Source organism: Copidosoma floridanum, unplaced genomic scaffold (assembly GCF_036245765.1).
Source record: "Copidosoma floridanum isolate Cflo_tuat_1 unplaced genomic scaffold, Cflo_Japanese_pri ptg000006l, whole genome shotgun sequence".
NCBI classification, from domain to species: Eukaryota; Metazoa; Arthropoda; class Insecta; order Hymenoptera; family Encyrtidae; genus Copidosoma; species Copidosoma floridanum.
This window is the reverse complement of record NW_028321883.1, coordinates 20,509,723-20,532,423: the sequence shown is the minus strand read 5'-3', so window position 1 is coordinate 20,532,423 and position 22,701 is coordinate 20,509,723. Positions and strand designations below refer to the sequence as shown.

The following is a 22,701-nucleotide window of genomic DNA, read 5'->3' as shown; positions in this document are numbered from 1 at the left end:
CCGCCGTTGGAACTTGCGCGCGTGTTGCCCTTTTTTTAATCGCAGACTTGCGTATACGAGCACACACAGTATGAAATATGTAATAAAGTATGCACATGGACAGGAGCTCTCGAAAACGAAAATCATCCCTTTGATCATGCTTTTTTTTATGGAAAAATTGAGCTTGCGAGCTTGCAATCAATACGAAACTTTGTAACGGGGTCTCGTGAGTTGTTGAAAAGTGCGCGCGAAAAATAATAAATGTTAAAAAATAAAAAGAGTATCGCTCGTTATTAAATTCATCGAGAAAATTTACATATTTCACGCACGTGTACCTATTCGATGGGAGAAAATTAAATTCTCATGGATCAAAATGAAAAAAAAAAAAAAGAATCTCATGATTGCAGAAAAATTGCACCAATCAATTGGTTACAACGTAGAAAGGAAAAAAGAAAGTACGGACCGAGCCTCTCCAATAATCGACATCCGCACGTATATATGATGCCCTCATTAGCCTCTCCCCGATGATCTCCCCAACCAATGGTCGTAATGTCCAACAAAAGCTCTGCCCCGTTGGTCGTCCACCCGAGAGACTCGATAAAAGCGCAGTCGACGAAAAAGCGCCAAAAAGCCCGCGTGAGAGCTCGTAAAAAGGCGATGAGGGTGGAGGGGAAAAAAAAAAACACAAACACGTGCCCGCGAAACGTCATAAATCACAGCATGAAAAACGCGTGGTAGTGGTACACGGTACACACATGTTTCGTCAGCCGTTCGCGTTTGAAATTTCTTTTGCGTGCACTATTAACACAAGCGTGACGATTGTTTCGTCATCGATCAGCCTTTCTCTTGTACGAGGTGGAAAAAAAACAACAACACATCCTAAGCTCCCAAAGTGCGTCGAGTATTTGTGTTTGTCTACGGATCGTCGCAGCTCTTTATTTATTTTTTTTTTTTCCTCGACTTGACGTTGCGCACGTGCTGCTGCTGATACGCGACGAAAATGTGTGCCTCGCTTGTTATTTCAGCTTTTAACTTTATCGCAATGTTTTATTGTTATATACTTTTTTCATGCATCAAGTAAAGCACGCGGTGTGAATTTACCTGCGTACTTGGCATTTTTGTTTCTTTTTGACGAATAAAAAAAAAAAAAGTCGTAAACTAATCTCCGTGTGTGTGATAAATCATCCTAGGATAATTTGAACCAATCCATCACTACACGGTGTTACATCATTAAGGTTGCATTGATTGCGATTGTCAGTAAAATCAAAAGAAGATCTCGGCCCTTATTTTGACGTATCGTCTTTCACCGTTTGAAGGAAATAAGACAATAAAATAATTGGTCGACCAAACTTCCACCCCCGACTCATTAGACTATGGGAGCTTTCAAGTATCCCAATCAGTACCATATTCGTACACGCAGCCCCAAAATCCCTGTAAGGAGAATAAAGTTCGGCCACACAGTAGCGGATGAAAATTTTACAACTCGCCTGGTGCGTATGTGTATGAGTATCTACACGCATACGTAGAGTATAGTTAAAAGTCCCAAGCCCACGCTACTCGGAATTAAGCTGTCGTCTCCGCGCAAAGCTAAGAGAGAGAGAGAGAGAAAAGAGGAAGCTTCATTGCCCACTACACTTCTTCAGCAATGTAAGGTCACAGTTTTCAACGCCATTCCCTTTCTGACTTTGGACCCTTTAACGCAGCCGCAAGGGGGAGTGGGGGAGCTTTGAACGTCATAAAGTCACATTACAGCATCTGCAGATGGTTACAACTTTGTATTGGGTAATTAAACATTTTATCCTGAAAGTGTAAATGTACCTTTATCAAAGCGTATTTTTTTTCTTTTTTTTTTTCCATCAATCCAGCCACGCTCGTTTTGTTTTGTTTTTCTCGTACCTCAGTCGTTTTGCGCAAAAGAGACAAGATAAAAAGAAAAAAGGGCTGCTGAGTTCAAAAGCATACGCGGCACGACGAAACAGAGGGGTCGATTACGCGTGGGTTTGACCTCTTGGACGCATGCGTGAATATTGGAGGGAAGGAGAGAGAGGAGGCGTCGGGGTTACGAACTTTTTCTCTTATTTTCTTTTCGAAACGCGTGCCGATTTTAATGAATAATGCATTTTCATGAGCTGCTTTTAATGGCGATGCTATGGCTGCCGGAAGGGGAGGAGGGAGAAAAAAAGTTGGAATTTTTCGCATCCAAGGTATTTATAAACTTTGGCGTGGTATTTTGAATGGCAATCAAAAGTTGAAACGTAATAAAGGTTGAAGAGTTGACGTGGAAATAACACGCTTTTTTTTTCTTTTTTTTTTTCTAGCCGAAAGATTGGAAATGAAAAGAAATGAACAACAATACACAATATACGACGCTGAGTGAAAATAATGCGCAAGAAGTCTTCTATGAATGTAGCGGTGGGTGGACGAAAATAACTTTTCGTGTGCCGCATCCACGACAAACTAATTGTCAAGTCTCTCTGTTGGCGTGATTCGATTTACCCTAAACTAAATTATTGTGTTATAATGTGCATCTTCCAAAGCCACTACGTTACAAATAGCATTGTATAACTACGTCATTTACTTGTGAACAACTTAATCGTTTCTCGAAGCACTCGAAGCATTTATTAATTTTTTACCTTCTATAAACATTTTTTTTCTTGTACATCGATTGTCCCAAATAGTTCCAAACCTCCCCAGGTTGACCCTAAATTAACTTAAGAACAGAAAAAGCCGGGTATAGCTTGGAAATAAATTCCACTCTGTTATGTGCAGACAATTGCAAATTTACCATTCACAGTTTGAATCGCGTACAAATTTGTGAGCGATCAATCCCCTCGTCAAATAATTAAAATTGCGCGATACATCATTCACGAATCGCAAGTCGCAGCGATCGTTATTACGATACTATGAATACATCGAGCGCCCCGCTGCATCGACAACACTGCGCTGTTGGTCAGCCGAGTAGTAGTAACAGCCAAGTTACGCGCAGACGCCGAATATATTCTCCCGCTCGGATAAACATGCAGACCTAATGAAAGAAATCTCGGCGACTGGCTGATGATCGGACGGATTGACGTTGTCAACTTTTGATTTACTTGGACGATAATCGCGTCGTGTAAACTCGTTTGGCAACAATTTATCTCGAAAATATTGTGCCGATGCAACTCCTCCATAAATACAGGTCTTATCAGCCAAAATGTGTGTAATCATGTTTTGTTTGCTTTACCAAATATGACGTTGAAAAAATGAAAAAATGAACTAGTAAATGGCCGTTTTAGATAGTTAATTTTTGTACAGGTACCCGTAGAGATCAGACACGCGTGCGCCTCTTAACAAATAAACAAAAAAACGCAACAACACCCGATCATCCCCTTTTTTAATGAATGAAACACTCCCTCCCTACCCCACAGAGATGTATCAGAAGGAAGCCTTTGTTAATTAAATGTCACCCTATACACCGAATTGATCGAGCAACAAGACGACGACAACAACAATGACGTGCCAATATATATTTACAAAGAGAGATAAACACAGCATAAGAGGACTCTCCATCTCCGTCTCGAGCTGTTCAACCTCTTCTCGTCGTGGTGACGGTGCAGGTATATACATAAAGTCGCGGGTACACGCGAGCGAGAGCGCGCGCGCGCATTTTCCCCACTTTGCCGCTCGGCATCATCTCTCTCTCGGAGCTATACCCCGCTCAACGAGAGTCTGTGTCGGTCGACTACTCTCCGTTTCTCTCTCTCTCTCTCTCTCTTTCCCCTGCCCCACGCGCTGCTTTAGTAGGACTGCTCTCTGCTGTTGGCATCGCCGCCTGCACCGCCACCGCCGCCAGCCACAGTAGTAGGCATCCGGAAAGTGCCAGTTTCTCCTCGCCGATCGTCTACGACGCTACTATACACGCATTTCACTCGGTACACAGGTACTTCCCACCTATTTATCCCCTCCACCCTTATGCAGACTTTCGCGGATCGTTATTTATTGATACTGTTGTTTTTGTTGCTCATAAGACCCGCTCTCAAACGCTTTGTCATACGCGGTTGCGCCCCGAGAGCGAGCTTGTTAAAGGTCGCGCGTCGCGCGTGCAAAAAATCAAATACATCCACATGTAAACACACACAGAGAAACCCTCATCTAAATGTGTACATAGAGCGCGATCGTATGTTTACATGATCGATTGATCGATTGTTCGGGTGACGGTGCGCCCATGGATCCCAGTGATTGATGAAACATTGTAAATTAATGTACAGCAATTGGTGTAACAGTGGCGCTGCTCCTCGCTTCGGCGATGATGTTGAAATTTTCATTAACGACGAGTTAATGGTTTCGCACCTGCGCGCGGGCTCACGCGTCTTTGTGCGCGCATAGACGATAACTTTCTCGTCGTTGTGTACGTGTTGTCATCTTGTCATTGGTCTTCGCATCTAGATATATACATACATCCATCCAAACAGGCGGGGATTGGCCGTGTTTCTTTCTGTCCCGCAAAGAAACGGTTGCAACTCCAGACAATTGGTTGTATACAAAGACCACGAGGGTGTATCAGCCCCCACGTACGACACTCTATCGCTCCCACTCCCTACTAATCATCTTCCCCCCCCTCCCTCCCACCGCTCGCTGGACACGGTTTTGTACCTCCCAGCCAGCCGGCTCTCCTTCTTTCGCGGTGTGTGATTATACGGACGCACACTCGTATATTACTATCAGAGATAAGGAAAATACATGATGCGCGCGCGCGCCCCGGCGTTATACGCTAGTGGTGACGACGACGGTGATTGCTTCGGCTAGTTTCGAGTAATACGGAACCAAGAGGAGAGCATATAATATAGGTGTCCATTGTGCTCTAGGCCGCTGAAGAAGGTACATCCATAGGTATTCCGTGCATCAGTAGTCCACACGACGCTGCCACGAGTGCGCACATATTATATTATATAGTGCCTCTTCGAGTAGTGTTTCGTTGTTACTTCGTTGTTCATTATTGGTGATATATTTTGCATACATATTATTATATACACTCAGAAACAATATTATATACATTGCTAACGGAGTTGCATCTTTCGGGATACAAGTTCGCGTGTGTGTGTAAGTGCGCGCGTGTCTCGCTCGTTGTGCGTCCGATCGGAGGTGAGACGTGAAGACTTTTTGGAACAATCGCCCGCGAGGATACAACCAGCAGTAACCCTGCAGGTTAGCCTTACGGACAGCTTTACGAATGTACATCGACCCTATCATAGAACCTCGACCCCAGGACAATTTGCCATCTACGCATTACGCCGACATCGCCTCAGTAACAAGCACAGCGTTTTATTGCTTTGAACCAGCTTTGTGAGTATGCTTACATACGTACACGTGGTATATTATTGTCGCGCTAGAGTAGCTATGACCTTGGGAGGTGGAGCGATTCGCAAAAAGTTGTTTTTGAAGACGAAACATGTTTATAGCGTACAGCGCTACATTGCCGGTGCGCGTCGTGGGGTTTTTTTTTTTTTTTTTTTCCTCTCCCGACAGAGGTGGAGGCGCGCATCTTCCTCTCGGTGACCCCCCGAACGATAAAATCGAATCGGAAATTCCTCTCCGGCCTTTGCGTCACGAACACTCGTTTGCATGGGAAACCACATCGATGGAAGGGAGGAAAACGATCCGTCAGTCGAGCGCGACGAAAACAATGCACGAAAAAAAGGGGGGACCTTTAAATCTCGGCCGGTGCACCACAGATGACGGCGACGATGGTGGACTAAAATTAAAAGGCGCGAGCGATCGCCCGTAAGATAGAAATAGCCCGGACGATATACGTGCTTACACGTGCGCGCGACGAGAAGGAGAAACAACAATGATGGAGGGTGTTTCGCAACGTGTTGCGTTTGCTTCCTCCTCCTCTTCGTATTGCCGATTCGTGCACATCAATAATATTTGTCGCGAATCGAAGCTTTCACCTCCTTTTTTACGGCCGATCTCTCGCCAAGTTGTAATATCAGTCGGCTTCGCGGGAGAAAGGGCGAGAAATTAAGCAAATAATCACAAGAAGTGCGTGACTCCTTCATATCTCGCTCGTGTGCAGATACCACACGAACGCGCACGCATGTACGTATCATGGGTGTGTGTATATATATATATATATGTTGGCTGGTGCGCGCGGAGGAGGTGTTACGCGTGACGTCACGACCACGGTCGTCGTCATCGGCGTTTCCTCCTGCGTCAATTCCATGCACCTACTTTGCGCGTACATATACGTATACGTGCACGCGTACCGATGGAAAGATCCGACTCGCCGTATACTTGCACCACTCGTTCGTTTGTTGTCCGTAACGCCTCCGATCTTTGATCGATCGGCTCCTTTGTTCTTTTCTTTTTTTTACCATATACTAGCTTCGCGCGCCATCTACTTTGCTCAAAACCGGTAAACTGTACTATCACCAGCGATTAACGACATCTGCATTGTTGGAGGGGGGGCCAGAACTGACTCGTGTAAAACTAACTTCTCTCTCCCCCCTCCACAATTGTTGACGATCAGGATTGGTAAAACTTGCATTCCGTTCACGTCAGGTGTCCAACACTATGCTAATCCACTTAATACACGTATTACACGTACGCTTGTGTAGTTACGCTTGACCGTGTCGACATAGTGTTGTCCCCCAAGACGCGACGGTCATCACCGGCGCCTATACTCGCTTATCCCTCCATGCATGCACGGACACTCGCTCCGCATACGTGTATTTAACGATGTCTTATCTAAAAAAAATTTTCTTTCGCTTCCAACACTCGCACACACCGATGCGAGTAGACCCACACGATATCGCAGGGAAAGCGCTGATAGTAACTAATCGATTTTTAATGTAAAAAACTTCGTTTATGCTTATCACGAGGGTATACGTGATTGTGTTGTATGTATCAAGGTATTTTCGAAATATAGTTTTTAACAATTCAGGTTCTCGGAATCTCGGTTTATGTTTAATGTCCACACTCTCTATACCTTCGGGTCTTGGCCGCGTTTGGCGCTGACGACGAACTTCAGCCGCGTATAATCATTTTTTTTTGCATATTCCGAGCGCGACAGCGTTCACCTTGAAATGCCGTGCAGGCCGGTTGTTACGTAAAAACGAGAGATTCATAAAAAAAAAAAAAAAAAAAAAAAAACAGAGGCATACATATATATGCATTGTTTTGACGAAACGCAATTTCCTCTATATACATATATTACATATTACGTGTTACGAAAAAAAAAGCGCGCTGTCGCTTCTGCTTCGCCCAACCATGTAACAACTTGGTTTTCTCACTGCCTCGCGAACGATTAGCACATCGGGTCGCTCAGTTGTTCACTCGTTACAAACACACTCCGTGTTTACTTGATCCCCGCATTTACCTCGCTCTTGTTGCGCGTCCTCCGACTCCTCGGGCGTGTATGATTACACATAAAGCCACCCCCCCCACCGAGCGCGAGAGCAAGTGCGTTCCATGTTTGCGGGAAAGTTTTTATTATTCAATTCAGCGTATATATATGTATAAGTACGGGTGTGTACTTGCGACGCGATTCACGAGTTGAGGCGCGTGAGCCACATTCCGTGTGTTTATTTTGCTCAACTGGAGCACGTGATTGCTATGGGTGGGTGGGGACAATATAACTTTACTTGTTGGGACGGACATGGATCTTGCGATCTTTTTTGGTAGACTTATCGCATGATTTTCAAATCTATATCAATTAGATGGTCCGTAAACAACTGGTCTCGCTTCTTCTCTCGAGGCGACAGCGACAGCGACGATGAGGATAATTCGCTCTCCTGTTTATCATGATAACGGCATTCCGATCGGGGAAGTCTTCCCCCGGATTACGGAGGACAGAAGGAAAGAAAGTTGCTTCCCCCTTCATCCCCGCAGTGGGGGAGAAAAACGAGGGGCGAAAGGGAGTGAAAAATATTCCGAGTTTTCTTTTTTTTTTTTTTTCCAGCTAAAATGACTGTAACTGGTGAGAAAGGAGAAACTTTGCTCGAGGGCGGCTAATTTAGCTGATTCGGTTGGCAAACTTTATTCATTTTCTCCTCTACTTATATATCTCGAGTCTCTTTACAAACTGAATGTAACTCTTGCGGCGCTCGCCGACACTTTGTGTATTGGTACGAAAAGCTCTGTCAAACTGTGACATTTTTCTTTGGAATATAAAAGAAAATGGTCAAAAGTCAATAAACGATGACAATTGAGTTGGAATTCAATTGACCGCGCATCCACAACATCCGCAGCCGAATGTTTGTTTACGCTTTTTCAGCACCATCATCGTATACGTCTGGCGAACCTCCGTTATACCCATCGAAATTTTCTGCCTCGTAACTCGTCCCCGCGCCGCTCCTCGTTTCCGGTGACGTTTACCTGCTCCCACCAGAGATACTCTTTGCCTGTCACACAAGCCACAAGGGCATTGCGTTCCTTATCCCCCGTAATACGATAACTACTACTACCACGCTTTGTTTTCCACTCTCAAGCTCCGTGCGAAAATTCGGGGTGTACGCCACGTGCATCTCATCTTTCGGGTACTCTCGTACTTCTTCGGTGCATAACTCGAGAAATTACTCTCTCCGCGGTGGATATATATAGGGGTTTATATACACCCAAATGCAATAAGAGCAAGGAATTCAGGAAATTACTCGAATAAGCGGATACATTTTTTAAAGACATTAGGCCGGACAGCTTGACTGATCATTGTACATTGATACATTGTTCTACTTATTCCCGTTGTTTCCTTGCGTATCACCACCAGTATAGTTGCGGAAAAAGCGCCACATCAAGCTACTTATACTTACTCCGTTCAATTGAGTACAAAGTCGATCGACGAGCGCGCTAATGTTTGGATTTTATTTTATTTCCCCTCTCTCTCTCTTTGCTAGCCACGACAATTTCCATGTTTTGAACTACTTTGCTTTTTGCTCGCGCTGCACGTGCACAAGGTATACGAGCCTCGCGTTGCGCTCGAACATATTGTGTTGCGGTCCGCGCGAAACTATACAGCGTTTCTATTTATAATTCGCGAGTGTAAATAGGACGACGCCGCCGGTCTCGTACTTTGTACCTATACATGTATGTACGCGCTCGTTTCTGCGCCCCTTGTGTTTAGTATAGTAACAGTTGTAGCGGGTGTTGTTGATAAGAGAGACCCCAAAGTTGTATATCTCGCTGTCACGTGCTTATTTCTTGGTTTGCTTCATTGGCGACCAACATTGTCGTTATTGTCATTGCGGACGCAACAACGGCGAACAAGAGAAAAACAAATCGAGCCGATAGTTGTCAACAGATTGGTTGTTTGTTGCTCGATATCGTCGTCATCGTCGTCGTTGTTTCACTCACATTATACGGTATTTCGGTGACTAACGAAGCGTACACTCGTTAAATATGAATGGCTCGGTTATATAAGTGATGCTCTTATCGGATCCAACGGCCAGGGTGAATCAACTTACAAAAAAAAAAAAAAAAAATTGCTCGTTCGGTATTCATACAAAGTAGTAATGACGGTATCTGCCGCTAAAATCGATGATTCGATTTGGGACCCTTGTTGTGCATAGGCGTAACCGACACTCGCCGTGGGGGGAGGGGGTGGGACATGAGAGGAGATGATTAATCGTGACAAAAGCGTGACCTACATACCAACGCGGTAAAAAAAAAAAAAAAAAAAAGAAAAAGAAAAAAAAACAGGGCCAAGAGACCACTGGGTACAGGATGAGAAAAGGGGAACGTCTAAATATTTAACGCGTCCACCTTGCAGGCTATCACTTCCGTGACGGGAAACGAGGGAAAAGTACACAGGAGGGGGAGGGGGCGGAGGAGTCGAGCCGGCGCGTTCCTCTTGGACCCGCTCCAAAATCTCATAGGCCAAACTTTTTCTTTTTTTTTTTCCCCTTCTTTCTTCGAGAGCCTCAAAAAAGTCACTCCCTGCACCGCTGCCGAAAATTTTTCGAGCTCTAATTTTTCCCTCCGCGATTGCATTCTCTCTACTTTGCACACGCGAGAGGGATATAGGGGAGGAAGTAGGATACGAAATGTGGCAGCGACGAGAGTTGGTGTATATTATACCTATAGTATTCATGTTTCATAGAAGAAGGAAGGGGGGCAGAGATGAACTCCGTTTTGATGGAGTCATCGTTTTAGCGGAGCAGCTGGCCGAGATGAGTAATGCCACCACTGTAGTAGTGGGTGCACGTGCAATGTACCGGCGTTCGCTGTATTTCTGAAATTATCATCGTGTATAGACACTTTGTATTACAGCCAATTAACTTGTCATCTTCAGTTTTGTAACACTTTGAAGCGCACGTAGCTACTCGTCCACTGTATCCTCATTATTAAAGAGCGTTTGGAATTTATACACTTGTGAATACCGTAAATACTCACCTACAGAGTGGATTGTCGAATGCTCATTACTTGTTGACCACTGTGACCTAGTTTTTTTTTCTCCAATTCTTTTGTTCTTACAACAGCCCATACTCATTAATATACAAGTTAAATTGATATGACGAATCTTTGTTACTCTCGGTGGTCTTATACGACGCATCCATCTTATGAAGAATATAACAGTATGCGTGGGTTTGTGAGTCTAAGAAATTAATTACTCCTTCGAGCGAAACTGTACCCGCTTGTAAACACATACGTCTACTACGGAAGTCGCCTCGGTACCGAAGAAGATTGAAATAAAAAAATGAAAAAGGAATCGCTCGATCTCTATCAGCGTCAAACTGGACGTGGTGGCTCGGTCAATATTGCGTTACCCAACACCGCCCGTACGAAGCTCCGCGAAATACATATACTCCCGCGCAGCTCCATATAATACCGTAGCGCGAGTTGTACTTGGGAAAATGACTTGGCCTACGTATAAAAAGGTCGCGAGGAGCTTTTACTCGCACTACGACCCGCACACGCGCGCGTATATTACAAGTACTTTCGCGGACCGGAAATTTCGCAAGCTGCTTAGGAAGTGCCGGGTGAGACGGCCCGTCGTTTTTTCGCTCCGAGTCCCTCCCGCCCATGGGATTGGATTACGCTAGTTTTTTTTTTTTTTTTTTTTTTTTTTTTCCTCTACATTGTTCGTGCGAAAGAAAAAAGAAAACGAGTCCAAAAATACATGGATTCCGCTCGCTAATGATTCCTTTGTTCTCGCGTTGGCCGATGTTTGTTCACAAAAAAAAAAATTATTTGTCGATTATTGAGTAGTAAAGCCGAAACAAGCTCAAAATTTCCATGAAATTTTTAATTAACGGCACGGCTATTAAGTAGAGCCGAGTGTGCTTCCTTATCGTCATTTGTTAATTGTTTCGATGAAAGCGCTTATTGGTTCATTTTTATCACGAAACTTTTTCGTAAATACGATAATTATCATCGTGAACAACAAAATTTTCGACGTTCCAAATAACGTTATACTTTATACTACAAGTATAATTATGATGGAGTAATAAAAAAATTGCCAGCCAACAAATAGTTGGAAAGTGACTTACTGTTAAAAAAAAAAAGAAAAAAGAAAAAAAAAGGAACTTTGGCTACTTTGAAAAACAGAAATTTCTCCGAGAGAAAAGCTGTTGGGGAAACTTTGGCTTTTCCTTATCGTCATTTGTTAATTGTTTCGATGAAAGCGCTTATTGGTTCATTTTTATCACGAAACTTTTTCGTAAATACGATAATTATCATCGTGAACAACAAAATTTTCGACGTTCCAAATAACGTTATATTTTATACTACAAGTATAATTATGATGGAGTAATAAAAAAATTGCCAGCCAACAAATAGTTGGAAAGTGACTTACTGTTAAAAAAAAAAAAGAAAAAAGAAAAAAAAAGGAACTTTGGCTACTTTGAAAAACAGAAATTTCTCCGAGAGAAAAGCTGTTGGGGAAACTTTGGCTTTTCCTTATCGTCATTTGTTAATTGTTTCGATGGAAGCGCTTATTGGTTCATTTTTATCACGAAACTTTTTCGTAAATACGATAATTATCATCGTGAACAACAAAATTTTCGACGTTCCAAATAACGTTATATTTTATACTACAAGTATAATTATGATGGAGTAATACAAAAATTGCCAGCCAACAAATAGTTGGAAAGTGACTCACTGTTAAAAAAAGAAAAAAGAAAAAAGAAAAAAAAAGGAACTTTGGCTACTTTGAAAAACAGAAATTTCTCCGAGAGAAAAGCTGTTGGGGAAACTTTGGCTTTTCCTTATCGTCATTTGTTAATTGTTTCGATGAAAGCGCTTATTGGTGCATTTGAATTCATCGGCACATCCGATATGGCAGTAATTTGCACTCCCCCAATTGTCCAAAGAGTCCCAACTCGGAAAAACCGAGCGTAGACGTCAACAATTCCAGAGAGAAAGTCGTGCATCACCTACTCTCTCTTTCCCTTTATCTCTCCACGCGCGTTAAGTCATTCGTGAGAGGGAAAGGAAGGGTATGTATGTGTGTACGTGGTGGCATCAACACTCGAGGTTTGACTTCAGTGACCACACATCGGGGTCAGTGTAGCAGTTGGCCGTGTGTTGTACCCACATATTACACGTGTTTCTCATTTCGTTACACATCGCGATAATACGCCGTTTGGATAGTATTGCATAGTAACGAGTATACAGTAAAAGCGGGAGTCACAACTTCTCGGTGTTTTTTTCTTCCCCTCTCATCTGCAAAGAGATTTACAGTGCACCTCGGGAGTGAAGAGGACTGCTTTCGTCAGTGTTTTCTCGCCCGGCCGAGATAAAGATATTTTACGTGTTTACGTTCATTTGGATGGATTCATTTTTGACGCACGTGCGGTGAGTATATCAGTAAAAAATATTATTTTCGATGGTATACACGAAGGAGACACTTGCGTGGTTTATTTATCCTCATACTTTTTCGTACCCCCTGATGATAAAAATTTTCTTCCTCCCTTCGAATACCATCAGCCGCGAGTAGGGTGAAACACTATCCATTTGCTCTCGGCCGAACAAATGAAAAATAACGAGTGGAGCACTTTCGGGTGGTGATAAAGTCGCGACGCACGCGCCGATTTCGGAAAAAAAAAAAAAAAAAGTAAGACCCCGCGCTAGAAGAAAGAAATGGGGTGCATGGGAGAAAGCAATGCACAGCTTGTGCAGCAGCGGTCTATATATCATCGTTATATTTCGAAACTGGAGCCAACGCACGGCGCTATAACATATACGTGCGATTTCTCATCCGACCTCGGGACAGAAGAAGAAGAAGAAGAATAAAGAAAGAGTATAGTGTCTTCTCGCCGTTGTTGCCATTATTAACGGAGAATCTCCTCCACCCCCCACCCCCGCTCGCGACACTGAACACATCATCATGAGCCAGCGAGTGATTTTCGCTCTCCCGGCTCGCTCGTTGTTTGCTCCGATATAGTACGTGCTCTTCATATGCATAAATATAAATGTGCGTGTACCTATGCATGAAATGTATTCCGTTGGTGTGGGTCGCGTTACGTAATGCCCCTGTAGCGGTGGCAACTACACAACTCTCCGGCTCTGGAAAAAAAAGGGAGAGAGAGCGCGTCGTGCGATTTGGTTTCCTTTTAAAAATGGCCGACTCACGTGTACGTATATATGTGTGCTTACACATCACGCACATACACGGTCACGCATCGCGAGTGTAGATGTTCTCCTACTCGTTTGTTTTGATGCGCGCATATTGGCGTTATCGAAGCACATATATAGGTACATACATGTATATACATACACGTGTCTCTACTCCCTCTCTCTTAGTGCGCATGTTTGAAAGATGGGTAAATACATGCTCGCTTGCTTCTTCCGTCTCTGTTATGCTACTGCCGACGGATTGGGCCTGATGGCCTCTCTTGCTCTTTTTTTTTCCCCCCGTCATCTTAGCATGCACGATAAAGGTAATAGCAATGTAACTCCCGAGCCGCGCGGGTTTAAAGAAAAGTATGAGCTTCTGTACGTGTGAAATAGATTTTTTTTACCATTAGTAAAAGTGAAAATGAGCGAAAAACTATTTTTTGGAGGAAAATTTGTTTCATCGGCACGTGTTTTGAAGGCTTTCTGAATAAGTTTATAAAAAAACAAAACAAAACAAAAAAAATGAAAAAACTCGTTTTGCGCGTATAAAGCTATACATTAATCTGTATCCTTGAACCCGCATAATCGTATACGGCCCTGGGGGCTATACTGCCAATGGCGAGGTAAATTGAATTTCGTTTGCTCTCTTTTTAGAGGTCATGTGTCGAATCATTATCACTGCCGTAGCTTCCATAAAAACGCGTTTGCCGAAATTTCTTGCACAAAGTATAATTTCTTTCTCTCTCTGTCTCCTCTGACATAACCGTCTGCGACAAGATTATTATTGTTCCCAAAGCGAGTAAAACACACGAGTCCGTCCTCGGCAAATTATTTCCCTCGACGAAAGCGAGCCCGTAATTATACGGCATAATATTGCCAACAGCCAAGATAATCCACGCGATTACGCGAGAAGTGGTTGGTCGTTCCGCGAGAAGTCTGCGCACGGAAAATCGATACTATCTCGCCGAGCTTCCCGAGATTTTTCGATTATCGGTATCCCCGACTCTCTGGAGAAAAAAAAAAAAAAAAAAAAAAAACAGATGTGCTTAGGTGTTCAAATAGACCGTAAAGAGGAGAGCCCCCCTGCATTGGTAACCATTTGGATTTTTTTTCTTCCATCGTCTCGAATCAAAATATGTCACCCGCACCAATCGATCGCATCAATTCAAAGTGCACCTCACATGTGTGGCGGAGGCGTAAAAAGCCAAGGGGAAACTCTCGGCTTTCTTACTTATTATCATTGCACATGTGTGTACGTGCAGCCTTGCGGGGAATTAACGAGCCGCCGAGCAGGTCTGCCGTTGAGTTCGCGTCGTGCGCGAGAAACTTCTTCTTCTCCTCTGCCGCGCTGGTCGTCCCGATTCCCCCGATGCCAGCGAGCTCTTTGGCCGATTACGTGTTTTTGCTACCAAAGACTAGTGATCTACTTACTTTGACGGAGGCACTTTTTGCGTCCACGCCATGGAATATTATCGTTTTTGCCGCTATTTGCTGGTTAGCCAGCTGCTGTTTGTTTTGTTTAGTTCAAACTAGGTATTTTTTTTATTTATTGTTAGGAAGGAAAATCGTTTAACTCTCTTTCATACCATTTGAAAAATTGACATGACCAGTTCTCCAGCAAACAAAATTTGTCCCCATACCGATCTCTGATGTCAAGAAAGTAGGGATAAAAAGAAGAGACAAGAAAAAAACGCGATATCTCGAAAGTTTGACTTGAAATTGAAAGTAATAAAAAAGCGAGTTGCCCGGAAAGTTTGTCGTTGCTGTCGCTCTACACGTGCAGGTATCGCGTCTCGGAAATACTTTACGCGTTTACGCTCAAACTTGTATATTACCCCGAGGAAAAAAGAGACTAACGGCGAAACAATTTTTTATTTTTTCCCACAGCGCACTGCTTAACTTATTCCCAGCAATTTTCAATTAACCGTAAATATACACTCGGACTGTGCGAAGAAGGGGAAAAAAAAAAAAACATTAAAGCCTTACTCCCAGGGAATTTATAACGGCATCGACAATTTTCCCTTCGATGCGAACTCTCTTTCGAAAGATCGGCTTGCACGGCTCCATATTTGCGAAAACGGATGTCGGAATCCTGAAAAACGCTCATTTTGCGTAAGCAAAACTTACGGCGGATTGGAAAAAAAAAAAAAAAAAAGAAAAAAAAAGAATCTCTCGCGGCCCGAGCAAAGATAAACAAGACTCTCTTTCTCGCTTGTCCGAGAGGAAAGGAAAAAACGCGCGAGGAAATCCTGGGCGCGGTGCTGTAACCTTAAACCCGCGCGAGAAGTGAAACGCGGCCGCGACTCCTCGCAAGAGAGGGCCATAAAAAACCAACGGGAAACTCCTCCTCCTTACCGACTCCGTTAATAATAATCCACTTTCAGCGCAGGTACGCGACACTTAAAGTCTACTGCATCATGGGGTTGTGCGGGTTGTTGAAAATAAAAGAAAAAATATGGAGCAATTATTGTGCGTCGATGTATCTAACGAGCGAGCGATCGCAATGTCGCCGTGGGCGGAATTTCCCTCATCGCTCGCTGTTTGATTATTGCCGGGGTTTTGTACACTTGGTGTACCTCTAGTCTTTTTCGTGCTCCCTGTAATAATAACAAACTCTTCTTTTCGTTCGCGCATTGCTGGACTAGTTTTTTTTATTTTTTTTTCCTCTTGATGTCGGAGATGGGTGTACGTTGCGGTTCGGACAGTGATGGAAATGGTTGGAAAGGGGTTGTTTTATATTTTTATTTCCGAGAATTTATACGTGTATCAGTTTTATTATAGAATCAGTACTTGGCTCATCATATTTCGATGATTATAATACGTTGAAAATAAAATAAATTAAAAACGGATAGTCTCCAATCGACTAATGATCAATTATTAAAGTATAGTCAGTTTATTTCCTGTTTAACAGAAAAGCATAATAATAAAACTTGAAAAAAAAAAAAAATTAATTACCCGCTAGGATATGTATTTATATATTTATAACACGGACGTGCGTGAGGATTAATCGGAAAGTCGTGCTTCCTTACAAATGTAATTGATTCAAATGACAGAAGGTGTCATCGATACTCCGAACCAAAATGACTCCACAACTACAATAGAAAAAGCAAATGAAGAGAACAAAACGAAGATCGTCGGATAGTAAAGTCCAGCGCGGACTTCGATAATTGGCTGAAACTTCACCTGTACGCGTATATTAATTTACATCGCCTCCTCGTCACCCAGACGAACCATCAAAGCCATCGGGCAACACTTTACCCAACCGGCTTTCGGCCCCTTTTTTTCTCTGTCTCATTTTTTTCGTCCAAATCATCTTTCGGACCATATTATCGTATGTATATTATGTTATGTACAGTGAGCCAAGTTACACGCGTATGTCGATTGAGTAACGACTACATCGACCCGCTGCGACACTTCAAACTCCGCATGACTTAACATTCGAAATCGTTGAAAAATACGGGTTGTCGATTCCGTATAATCCGCATCTGTCAAATGTATACGTTGCTTCTTTCCAGAGACCAGATAGATAGACACGTGTGGAATAGACGTTCTCGTATAACATAGCAATAGACGTTGTTGTGTGTGTAAATAATAGAGGAGGAGAAGAGTAGCAACGACGCCTTGACACTGACACACTGACATCGTTCGGTAAGCGACTGCGCATCGGTCACGAGGCAAACGCGGCTGAGAGGCCTTCGTATTGTATACTTGTATATGCTTACATGTACACACATCGCGCCGTCACCGTTGACGACTGTAATACGAGCGACGTCGCATCGTTGGCACTCCCCTATCTCTATTACGCTATGTTACTCTTTATATTCCTCTTCTTCTGCCTCTACAAACATTCGCCTGCACGCTGTATTTACAATTTTCCATTGCAAATTTTTTATACCCCTACCAACGGCCACCTTCTTCCTCTTCTGTTTCCACGTGTGCGTCGTGACATTCGTCTGGTAATTTCTTTTTTTTTCTTTTTTTTTTACGCACATATAATAATTTGATTATCATCATTATTGTACATTAACGCGTATAATATAATAAATACATGTACAAGGTATTATGACTCGATGCGCTAGCTGAATCATCGCGAGAGTGCATCGCGTCGACTCGTATACCCATATAGCGTGGGGCCGTGAGTGCGGTTTTATTTTTGACGATTTTAGTCATGCTAGCTCCCCCCCGCTGAATTATCGCTGCCACGTTGTAGGCAATCGGAGTTACTATTTTTGGATTTCATATTTCGCAATCGATCGGCCGAACCAAAGCGATACATATTTTTCTTTTTTTTTTTGTTTTCTATATTAATTAACGACGAAAGTTGTACGAAATTGGCTAAACGAGTCGTTCCTCCTCGGCGCCGAGCTGTCTATTAAATTTAAATGATTGCACGAGTATACATCGGCACGAAAATTGATTCCCGCGCGCAGCAATCAAAGCGAAACAACAAACACGCGAGGCCTCCAGCTCGCGCTGAATTCTGAAAATAAATGTGTAATTATGTACCTAGAGATAACCTTGGGAAAAATAACAAAAATCGAGAGGAGGAAAAAAAAAAAACCATCAGAAAAGCAAATCCTACAACCCGTCTCCGTTTATCTGAAATTTATTACGGTTGTTATACACGGCCGATACTCGTGTTTCTACCCCCCCCCCCCCCTATTGGTTACTATATGCATGTATACGCATGTGACGTGCATTCCCGCGATATTTTAAATCTCAAGATCCCAAGCGCGTAACTCTCTCCCCTGTCTCTGTATGTATGTCCGTATCAATTGGAGGGAGGAAGCGTAATATAGCCCTGCAAGAAAAACGGATCGTTATCAAAAATCTCTCCTTTTACCGTGTAGACGTAAAATGATGCAGCATTGCACATGTTGTGCAAAAGTTATTAAAAAAACGAATAAACAAATATAGGAAAAACGAGATAAAAACACAAACGCGTCGCTAATGAGGACGCCGGTATAGGGCGAAATTTTTGCACCCTTTTGTTCTTCGCGAGCCCCTTTCTTATTCCCTTCGTCGCACCGATCGATCGATGGCTCGTTAGCGGCTTGTTTTTCGCGCTCACTCCCCCCGTATTTGCTCGTTTACGCCCGACATCGAAACGCTGCTACCTACCCTTAAACACACAACTTTTTTTTCTTCTTCCTTCTCCATCGATTGTAATTATACTTGCGGGGAGGACTTTTTTAAATCCATTTTCTCCTCCTCCCCCCTTTTTTCACGATCCCTCGACTGATATATCGAAAAAAAGGGGGGTTTGGGGTACGTATACATGTTTGTCGACGCGCGAGAGCGATATCGGTGCTTCAAAATACCCACACTCGTTGTTTAGGACTTCCTTCGCTGCACCCTCAACCCTTTTTTTTTTTTCTCCTAACTGAGCTCCGTCATTGAACCGGAGATGTTTACGAGCTCGTTTTATAATTAGATCCGACAAGCAGATGGGGCCGCCAACGGAAGCGATGCTCAGGGAGGGGGAGATCTCCGTACGAGCGCGCGTTTTGAAAAACGATTTCTCAATTTGTAGCACCGCGAGGGGTGATGCCACATGCCTTCAAAGGTTCGCGCCAGCCAGACTTTTTTAATCAGCGCGGATGATCCACCTCGCGGGGTGTACATGGCGAAGGGAAAAAAAGGGCGGCGGCAAACACCGTACTTCATTACGCGCATTAAAATCAATCCCAGCGGAATCGGTTTGGCCGCCGTGTGCAGCGTACGAACGGAAGGCGGAGCGGGGAAAGAGCTCCGTTAATTAAAATCGCGCTAGTGAAAGAGACAGAGGGTTCCATCTCTCCGTTTTATAGTTCAATCGCGCGGCGACTCGTGCGCGCCCATATGTATAACTTTGCTCGCGCGCGGGATAAAAGAAACAAAGTATAACGTATATATACAGTAAGTTAGAAAGAAAGAAAAAAAAAGAAAATAATGGAGAGGAGAAAATAGCGCTGGTCGTTGGCTCGTCTAATCGGCGAGGCCGATCGCGTGTAACGGTATGCCGAGACAGCTGGTGCGACTGAGCTTTGGATCCTCTCTCTCTCTCGAGGTGTAATGTATGTATATCTCATTGTCTCTCGCCACGGGGAGGTGCGATTCCAAAGTGAGAGAGTGAGAAAGCCGCTAAATAAGGAACTAATTACGCGCTCGAGAGAGTAAAGTGGGGGGAGGGGGAAGTCGGACACCGTACGCGCGTGTGTTTGTATACGCGCGAACGAGCGGATGATTTATTTTGCCCCGAGTGCACGAACGGCGCGATTGCACTGATAATAGAGAGTCGATCTCTTTCGCCTTTTTTTTTGGGGACGTGAATTGTGTGTGTTTGAGAGCACGAGTGAGTTATACACACACACTCACGATAATCAAGTTGTAATTGGTTTTCTATTTGTAAGCGTTGGTTAAGGGTCGCGATCGATGCGTGTATTTTGCGCTAATTGACGATTACACTTTTTAATTTCAGGATTAATTGATCTTCTGAACTATAGAGTGCGGAGCCTGTATCGATAGGGTCACGGGGTATGAACCACCGGTACAAACGGTCGATGTAGAAAAACTTTTAATGACAAATCAACCGAGGCACGAGCGATAATTTTTTTTTTTTCATTCGATTTCTTTGATACACAAACATTGACTCTCATCGATGAGTTTTGTTCAACAGTAAAATCCTCGATAAAAAAAAATCGTACAAACTATCCCTCAATCAAAGAGAAATCAAATCACCAAAGAAAAAAAGATCATCTTCGTACAGCGGCAAAAAGGGAAAAAGAAATAAGAAGCAGCAAAGAGTTATAAATCTCGGCACTTACCAACAGATCCGTACACTCTCCTTTTTTCTTTTATCGATAGATGCCCACATACACGCGTTATGCCCCTGCACACTCGCGCTCGCGTGCGTCTGTCGTACGTTTCCCTTCGCAGCCTCTCTCTGCTCTTGTGGCATTAAACTAGCCTCCGACCGATAAGCTCTTCAGCAGCAACAGCAGTCTGGCTTTTAGCGGATGGTATACGCGCGTGTGTGTGTTTGTGCGAGAGAGAGATTATCGGAGCTTGCGCTCAAGCCGCAGGGACACACGGTGCCGCAGAGGAGAGAGAAGCCTAACGATAACGCCGGTGTTTATACGTCAAGATGAATATTTTAGAGACTCTCTTTTTTTTTTTTTTTTTTTTCTGTTCGCCACCGTGTGTCTCTATACGAGTGCTTTTTGCTGTACGCTTGGCTCGGCCCGAGGCTTTTTTTATTGGCTGAATGGAAGAGGTGGTCGGCGAAAAAATCGGAACGGGCAAGATGGAGGGACGATTGGGATGATGAATATTTAGTTGGTCTCCCCCCTCCATCTGGAGTATTACTTTCCAATCGACTGATCATGTTACGTTCAAATTAGATTAATACACGTGCAATTAAAAGTGTTATTCAATTAAGAAGAAAAGAAAAAAAAACTTGCAGTCAATCAATCCAGCTCCACCGATCGTTGCGTATACACGTTTGTTTCGTAACTCCTAAATGTTTGCGCAATAAATCGCGTTACGCTGTAATCGAGCCTCTCTTCGTTCCCGCGTTTTGCCAAAATCACGCGTTAAAATTGATTAATTAGCCTTTATAAATAGCCTTATCGCCCTCCTCTTTCTCTCGGGCTCGAGAACGACTTGACAATTTTCACCGGGAGTTACGAGATCGCAGCGCTTTGTATCGCACGGGTACAATGCCGGATTCACCTGCTGCAGAGGAATATCGTCGAGACTCTCTCTCTCACCGGTTGTTATTGTTTGCACACTTTTCTTTATTGTTTCTCATTGTGCCCACTTGTACAATATTATCAACAAACACACGCACGGAAAGTAGGTATATAACCGGCAGATTGTTGCATCCGTCCATCCAACGATTTGATTATTCAACCGTACGATATTTTATACAGCTCAATTGCCAGCGTGTAAGGCCTTTTGCCACGCGTTACGTACCTTTCGGTCGGACAAGAGTTTATTTTCGTCCTTTGAATACCATTAACTTTAAATCCTCTGGAGATTTATTTTAATCCCGGAACATATTATATATGTGTCAGTTTTTGTCTGTTTTCATAAAAATAAATCATTCCTCGTTTACGCGTGTAAAACTCGACTGTAAGCCCGTGTCCTACGAGTCTAAGATGCTCTCCCTCCCTCCTCCCAAAAAAAAAAAAAAAAAAAAAAAAAGGGATCGAAGGGGGATACCCGAGAGAAAAAGGAGGTCACAGCCACGGGTGGGCGCGAGGGGTTGGAAGAAGAAAATATCCAAAAATAATCGATACGCGCAACAATAAGGGACGAAAAAAAAAAAAAAATCAAGAAAGAAAGCCGAGCGCCAGTAGAGAGTATTATACGAGATAGAAAATCGGTCCCGCGCTCGCTTAGCCTTCAAACGGCGCTAGAAATAAACGCGCGTAATATACGTGTATACTACACAAGCAAAGTTAATATATACATGCGATCGTCCCTCCCCGCCTGGTTCTTTCGAGTGCAAAAACTTCTCGCCTCTGCGTGGCAGAAAAAGATATACACTCTCGGCAAATCCGGGATGCGGACAGGTGGCACCGGCTGTAACAATAATGACCAACTTGCCGGAAACTCATCGTCTTCTTCTCTTTGGGGATGATAATCGTGCTTCTTTTTCTCTCTAACTCCCGGGTGGTAATTAATTCGTCGCCTTTTAATTAATCGTCTAAACTTTAATTAAGTTCGCTCTTTGGTGGAGTTCGGCCGCCACCCACCCTCCACCTCCTCTCTGAAATAGCTTTGATACGCGGCGTTGGCGCGTACAAGTTTTAATGCAAAACTCCCGTCGAGCTCTTTGTTTTTGGATTTTACCGTCTCTCCCTCTCTCGGGGTTTGTGCGTATAAACTATAATCGAAAAAAAAAAAAAACCAACATGGACTGATATTCCTCAGCTCCTATTATTACACGGTTGTTGCAACGATCAACTGAGGACGAGGCGGACTCGGGTTGTGCAAAAGATACGCTGTAACGCGATACCGGTGCTCGATACAATGCCGGACGTACATATACAACACAATTAATAGCCGAGCATAAAGACTTTTTGTTTACAGCTATTAGTGCGTGCGCTGAATTGATATCCATTGCGCAACACGCCAATCATGCATCAACAGCAGAAGCTTCATTAGGTATTGAGTACTTGTTACGCGTATTGAATTTTTTAATTT

The 22,701-nt window shown here is 43.5% G+C and overlaps 1 protein-coding gene across 4 annotated transcripts in view; it reads left to right on the top strand.

Annotated features, from left to right (window-relative positions):
- lilli (AF4/FMR2 family member lilliputian) overlaps positions 1-22,701 on the top strand; it is a 195,098-nt gene that overhangs the window by 91,778 nt on the left and 80,619 nt on the right. Inside the window, exon 1 of one of the 4 annotated variants that reach the window (XM_014353080.3) lies at positions 3,835-5,301. The exons of 2 other annotated variants lie outside the window; for them this stretch is intronic. In XM_014353080.3, coding sequence (XP_014208566.2) covers positions 5,189-5,301 — 113 coding nt within the window. In that variant the 5' untranslated portion in view covers positions 3,835-5,188. Of the gene's footprint in view, positions 1-3,834; positions 5,302-12,655; positions 12,748-22,701 lie in introns of those variants that run through there. One more of the 4 variants, XM_089598305.1, reaches the window with a different exon arrangement.